Below are 7,459 nucleotides of genomic sequence, written 5' to 3'. Positions count from 1 at the left end.
GCATTATGCTGGGTGGGGTGTGCGTGCCGGCGGTGTTGACTCAGGCCAATCTTCGTCGGAAAAAGGCGGGAACAATCAGCGCAGGCCAATTGGGCGACTGTGTTCGTACCAACACTTTCATTTTCGTGAACTCGATGGCGGGCTACCAAGCCAGCTTTCGATTTGCAGCACTTGCCACATTCCTCACGTGAACCCAACGACTCTCTTCTGTGTACTGGTTGGAACTGGTGCGGAGGCGCCAGATGATTCGTAGTATACATTATCGAAAGTAACCAGCACATTGAAACCAAACGGGGTGGTTGGCCCTGTCTGGAGTTGCTGAACACTTAGTTCACCCAGACTGACGTCCAGGCTACCTGGTCGGCACCACGAGGAGGTGGTTCAGCTCGCCGCGTTGGTCCCGGACGGACAGCAGATCGACCAATCGTGCGTGAGTTGTGCTTCCTGGCCGTTGTTGTGCTCCATTGGGAGCGGTTAGGCAGTTTGGATGCGAGACCCCGTACACGCTAGAATCAGATGAGTTAAAAATCGATCGCACTTTAAAGAAGTCGTCCTTGGGCAACCTACCAATTACTTTCGTTGCTCAGAATGGCCTCATACATTGAACGATTTGCAGTATGTGCTTACGACCAACAGAGTATATTCCAGATGTTTCGTATTACTGTGTTGAATGGTTCAGGATGTGGGGTCTCCGGTGTTCTGCTTCAAAATGCATCATTTTCAGCACTAGGGCTTGCCACACATTTTTGACCCACGAGAGAGTGTGACCTTACTAAGACATATACAGCAGCATTTAATTTCCGCTCGCTACATATGAACCCCGTAATTAGACCAGCCGTCTAGATCCCACGGACTTTGACACTGCGCTGGATTGGCCAGCTCCCCCTAGAAAGGGTCAGGAAATTTTGACAGCTTTCGCCCCACGACATCCGATACATTCCAAAATCGAAACACGAGACCACCGTTTAACATGACAGTAAGTTCCGTTCAGTGGGAATGATGAGACAGGACGCTCAAAGTCCAGGTTTGGCTACTGAACTAGATTCACAAGCGGACTGGCCGTTCGTTTCACCTGTCCTAGTAAGGGAATCGCATCGCATTCACCTACTGTGTGTGTGTGGTTACATTACCTGACGTGAACGAGTCCGGTGGTTATCATCAATGTGGTAGAGCTGAGCGTATTGCTTGAACACGAGTCTAACCGGTTTGAAGCCATTTCCAAACTTCCAGTCGTTTTCGTTTTGGCTTTCATGCTTTTAAGGTGTGGTTCTGAATTGATCAAGATCGATTGTACACCTAACACGAAAACCTAAGCAAACCCATAATTATGATAATTTTTGGTCAGGCACATCGATACATAACTATTTATTAGTTTGTCTATTATACAAAATTATTTATGGTCGTTGGTTTGTTCGCTGAGCTGGCTAATTTGATTGCGAACGTTTCATCACCAGTCGAGGTGACATCATCAGTGCGTTGTTAGGGAGCGTAGCGAACAAACCAACAACCATCTACGCTAGCTGAGCTACCAACATTTTCCTCTGTAGCAAAGATTATTAATTTCACTAGAATTTCGGTCTTACTTGAAGTTGGATCAGGTTCTTTGTTAGTGATAGGTCGATCAACAAACAGGACCGATCTCTCTAACCGCCAACAAACTACTGTTAGGATGACTGCCATCCAGTTCGGAAGCTGAATCGCGGAATAACCATGAAGATTCTACGTCGGTCTGTGTCTGGTTTAGAGGGTGCTCCTCCAAGGAACAGTGTGGGATTCTCTGCCCCCCACAAACAGAGGAGTGCGTGAGGACACATCGCAGCGAGAATAGAAGACGGTGATCGTCTATCTTCTCATTGCCCAATGTAACTTAGCTGATTGGAGTGCCGACGTCACAATCAGACGGTGCAAATCAGAACTCGTGCCCAACGCTCGTTTAGACGATGGCACAACATGTTAGCTTCGACAAGTAAGTTATCTTCTGCGACGCAGGTGCACCTAGTTCAGTCGTTCACCACCTGATCGAGTGTGTGTTAACAGGTGGCTAGGTCTGCTAGAACCTGCAACGCCCGCTAGTGGCGTTAACAAAAGTTCGGGTCGGTCACCTGACACCTGTACCTATCCGAGACGAATGTACAAGCCCCACATCCGGCGTTTTGATAGCTATTTTCGCCTAGAGTAGAAGGATGAACCATGTTTTCAAAATTCAACTGAATCGCGCTTCACCTCCGGTCCCTATTTTCGGCCGCAGTTTTCCTAATGCCTTATTATTACCGTGAACCCGAGTCTGGATAGCCGCTTGATGCGTTTAACCAAACGAGAAAGCCAATGAACGCGCGGATCACCTGATCCGTTGAACACTGACGCGTACAGGCGCGTCATGTGCAGCCGAAAACGGGCCGAAAATTGAAACTAAAAATAGAACCCATCTTTCAAGGGCAAGTGAAGAACAACCAATGAAATCTGTCTCAACGAAAACGGTTTATTCCATTGGTAGTTGTGTGGTCCAGTTATGTTCGGAGCTGGTTCTCCTAATCATCCCTATCACATCTGCTAGGCTTCAGCTACTTACGTAACTGCATTGCATCGGCCGGTCGGATGGGACAGCGCGGTGCAGCGTAGCACACAACCATATCCCAATGTACCATCGAAGATGTTTGAGGGAAGTGAAGTGTTTGACCTATAGCAGTTTCACTTTTCTGTTCCGTTTATATAGTTTGTGTGCCTAGTGTTGAGACAGACGAATGCGAAAACCCGATTGACGTAGGCGTAAAAGAGCAGAGAAAATTGCCATACTTACAACAGGTGGCCTGTCACACGTTACACAGTTCATTGTCGTAAAAACATGACACAAAGTGAAAAATGGCGATAGTTGAACAAAGTGGCGACGAAGAATGTCACAACAGTTCCACTTGTTATATTCAACTACGTCGAACAGCAAAGGCATACCAAAATGTCAGAGACGGATGTGAAAAAGACTATCGGATGCTAAAAGGTCATACGAAGTTAGGTTTCATGTTTCTCTCGGAAAACTGTGAGGGAAATGTAACTAAGCAACAGCCAAATACCAATAAATTTTCCTCAAACGACATCAACAGACAACGACGGTGGTGACCTATGTATTTATTCCCCAGGGGAACACTCCTGTTGAAGAAACATTTTAGAATTTTTCAAGGTGTTCCCCCATGGGGAGCAGTGCACTAGATTTGCCGATGTGAACCACAATGAGTAAAACTGAAATGTTGAACTTTTGTCCCTATAGATCACTTTGGAAAAAATATTAGGGAGACAGATGAAAAAAAGGAGAGACTTTTCGCACGTGTAAAGTTTCGGAACAATTCTACTCATCGAATCCATCGATGGTGCATACCATCCCGCTGCGTTAGCCGTCACACATCTTGGTATTTCATACACTGTCACAAAGATACTCGCTGGTTTCAGATTTTGACAAAATCACCCCCTAGGAGGAAAGGGCCACAGTGAAGCTCGAGATAGTTCAGTGGGCAAGAACCCACTGACCTGGAGGTCCGAGGTTCGAACCCAATCCCTGCTCCTTTCTAGGCTTGAGCAAGTTGGCAGTGTCTCAGCTGTAGTGCCTCCTTCAGGTGGCAAGGAAACTACGCACTGAAAGGGTGTTCCAGATGAACCTCAACCGTTTTTGGTTTGTATTCAAATCTGGCAAGCTTCTAGAAGAAAATTCCATCAGATCAGAAAACAGACTCCGACAAGTATGTAGGCCTATGCAATTGCATGTTTCAGCTCCGTATAGTGAAAGCTGAAGTGACTAAGTTCATGACATCCCGGCGTCTGTATTTGACGAATCCAAAAACGTCCCGTTAACCGAGTATGCTAGGCACACAGAGTCCCGAGTGGTTCCTGCTTCTCAAGAGAACACACCTCCCATCCAAGCAATAATGTACATTCGAGAGAAAAGGAATTTAGTCGAACACAATGTATTGGACCTTTTCGGTACCTAAATGAGGATAGTCTATTTGCGGCTCATCTGATAGCACTGGAATGTCTGTAGTACATGCACGTCCTCTGGTCATTGATTTGTTCGCTAACCTACGCTCCATTCCGTTCCCTAACGGCGTACTAATGATGTCAGCTCAATTGGCAGTGGAACATTTGAGATCAAACTTCCCAGCTCGGCGAACAAATCCACCACCAGCTACGCTACCAACAGTCTCCTCCAACAGTCCTCTATTGGTAGGTTGTCTGCCGCTAGTCCCTTTCGTGGATTCTCCCGTAGATGTCATTGATGAGGAATTTGAGTGTACCATGGATATCACCAATCGATTCATAAAAGTAACAACTATGACCAGCTCTAACTAGGTGTTTTTATGTCCGTCTAAGGGGGGGGACACTGTACTTTTGTTCCTGTTGCAACACCCGTAGCGACGATCGTCCTGACTACCTATGTCTGTCTGCCTAAATCGAACGATTCCAGCTTAGCCTGCGTGAAAAAAACAACAAAAATAGCATTTTTGCGGCCTTCTTCGGACGCTACTCTAACAAATGTCCTACTTGATAAGCCCTTCGTTTTTGGAATGTACCCATGTTCCCTATGGTTGCTTTTTAACAATGGGAATATGAGAAAGCTCACCTTCATTTGTTTCTTGCGCACAGACTGAAGTTCTTTGGAGGCTATTTGCATTTCTTTAAATTCAAGGACGCGGTTCCAGAATTCCACAATTCCAGCACCTGTGTAGCTGGACGCAAGCATGACCTTTTGGTATAGGAGAGGAGAGATTGAGTGATTCATCTCAGTATTGTCGGCATACTAAACGTTAATTCTCTAAACGATTCCAGGACATACAACTGGGTAATCGGTGAGTTATGACCAGCCACTACCGGATATGAGAACAAAAATATAATCAGAGAATATACACTCATTTGCAAACTAATTTGGTTTTTCGAGAGACTCGCCTGGAACCCAGCTGAATCTCTCGTTTGTGATGTTTCCAGTCAACTGAATGTGCTGGAACAGGCCGCCTCATGCTTCGGTCGCTACAACATTCGAGATATCGCGATATATGTATATCTTTGTAATGTGCTACTGATAAGGTTGCGGAAAATCGGTCGACAGCCCACTACCGGTTTCGCCCTTTTTAGGGCTCATCAGGTAGGCGCAGTCCCCGAGTTTCCGTCAACCTTGTGTTCTACTTGAAACCGAATTGCACGAAATTGGCGAACAAACTCTTATTTGCACTCATTTGACGGAAACCTGATGAGCCCCAAAAAAGGTCGAAACCGGTCGTGGGCTGTCGACGGATTTTCAGCAACCTTGTGAGTAGTACATAACAAATATATAAAAATATAATCACTTGATAGTTTCGTAAGGATCGAAATCCAAGTGGTACAAAACATAGATGGCATGGAAGCCAAGATGCCTGACATCTTGTTTAACCGCAGTATATTGGAATATTAGAAACGCCGAAGCGTTTGAAGTGCCATGGGTAACGCAGTTTAGCGCACAAAGCAGGTTTTCTCAGTAGTTAGACACAAACACAGATTATTCGAGTTCCGATGTGGTCCCATGAGTGAAGCATCTGTCCACGAGACGAGATTTTTGTTGATTTACATCTACAGCTACAGATTAATCCATAACGTCAGAAATACCTTAAATAAGCAAGACAGTTACTGGGCCAATCAGTAACATGGCTCAAAGTGCACACACCACCTCTTCAGACCGGGTGGTAGCAAGCTCACTATCCTTACTTACTTACCTACTCCCCAAAAGCCCGTTGTGCTTGAGTCTCCATTAAATAAAAGGGGCTGATGTGGATTTTCGGGACTCCATTCGAACGTTGACAAACGAATACTGCGGGTACGACAAGGCCTGAGTTCAAAATATTGCTCGGGGCAACCAGCTGTTCCGTCCTGAGCGCTGCACATGGTGAACTGTCGAATAATTACGACACTTACGGATGAATCATTGGAGGAAACATCGGAAGGAAGCCGAAGTTGATATACTACTAACTCATTCGCCTTACAAATATACACTCGGTAAAAACCCGAACCCTGGTCTCTTTCTTCCAACCAAACGCTTGTGGACCGTCCTCACTGACAACTCTTTTTTGAGTTGTGAGTAACCACGAGAATAAAGACAGTACATGTGCGACACCTAAGTCAAACACTATGCTTTTTGAACATTGTGCTGCTCCGCGAAATTCAAGGCGATTCACTTCAACTGCCTGGTCAGTTCAGTTGAAACTATGGTTCACGTTTTAGTCATTTAGTTTTGCGCTAATTTTGTGGTGAGCCTAGCAAAACTTAATCTGGTCCACAGTAGCCTGCCAGTCGAAGCACAAGGGCGACAGCGAACATAAACATGAATCTCGGATGTACGACAATGCGCTTGGTTGTCATGTGTCGTGCCTGGATTGGATCGCAGTGGGACAGTGAGATAAATCGCGTAAAAGCGGGATCCTCGTGACACCATCACGCCTAGCTGAAAACGTCAATCAATAATACCAATACAATAAGTCTCGTCGGTTTCTAGCTGTCTGAAACCGGTAATCGGCTGGTGCTAGTTCCCTTGTTCAAGTGTTCGGGTTCTTTCTTTGAATAAGGAAGCTCTGGAGGTAATTAAGAGGCTGTTACTGGCAGACACGGGGAACGGACACAGCTCACGATGAATGAAATAGTTGAGAGCATAACAGTGTGTTTGAATCTTGACCAGTTTGCTTTTGACGCAACTGCAATAGCTAATATTTATATGGAGGACTTCGAACAAATAGCCTTGGCCGGATATCATTGTCCACCCAAAGTTTTTTGGCGTTTTGTTGACGAGACGCTTGTTGTAATCAAACGAGATAACGTGAACAGCTTCCACGACTATCTCAGTGGTTTAAACCCATACATCAAGTTTAGCATGGAAATAGAGTTCACCTCGGGCACATTACCCTTCCTGGACTGTATAACACATAAGGTTGGTGGGAAATTAAAAACTACCTTCTACCAGAAACCAACAGACACAGGAACCGTCCTAAGCTACTCATCGGTACACCCAAAGTCCGTGTAGCGCAGTATTGTCTCATCGATGTTTCGTTGGGTCAGAGCCTTGTGCACAGAAGAGTTAGACCAAATGGCAACCCAAATCGAGATTGCCAACAGACTTCAAGAAATAGGATACGCATTGAGTTTGATTAAGCGTCAACTAGGAAAGATATTGATATCTTGACCAGTATTTTGATTCAGTAAGAAATAGTTTGGCACAGCAGTCATTCCATATAAAGCAGGAACATCGTTGAACTAAGCCAACATTCGAGTAGCTTTCCCGAAGGGGAAAACGCTGCGCTCAGCTTTGGTGCAATTGAAAGATCCCTTGCCGGTTAAAAGGGCTAGGGACAGCGTATATAAAATTAACTACAACGATTGCACTAAGGTTTACATAGGGTAAACTGCCAGGGAATTGCACACCAGAATTGGTGAGCATAAACTAAGGATAAACAAACCA

General features: G+C 45.4%; 1 protein-coding gene across 1 annotated transcript in view; it reads right to left on the bottom strand.

The window, feature by feature from the left end:
* The window catches only part of T265_01750 (hypothetical protein), a gene marked incomplete at both ends in the record, with an annotated part of 21,582 nt that overhangs the window by 8,098 nt on the left and 6,025 nt on the right, over positions 1–7,459 (bottom strand). The window contains one exon of the mRNA XM_009165840.1: positions 4,604–4,726. Within this exon, the coding sequence (XP_009164104.1) occupies positions 4,604–4,726 (123 nt within the window). The remainder of the gene's footprint in view (positions 1–4,603; positions 4,727–7,459) is intronic.

The sequence above is a fragment of the Opisthorchis viverrini genome (assembly GCF_000715545.1).
Source record: "Opisthorchis viverrini unplaced genomic scaffold opera_v5_19, whole genome shotgun sequence".
Classification (NCBI taxonomy): Eukaryota; Metazoa; Platyhelminthes; class Trematoda; order Opisthorchiida; family Opisthorchiidae; genus Opisthorchis; species Opisthorchis viverrini.
The sequence above is the reverse complement of the archived record's forward strand: the minus strand, read 5'-3'. Positions and strand labels throughout refer to the sequence as shown.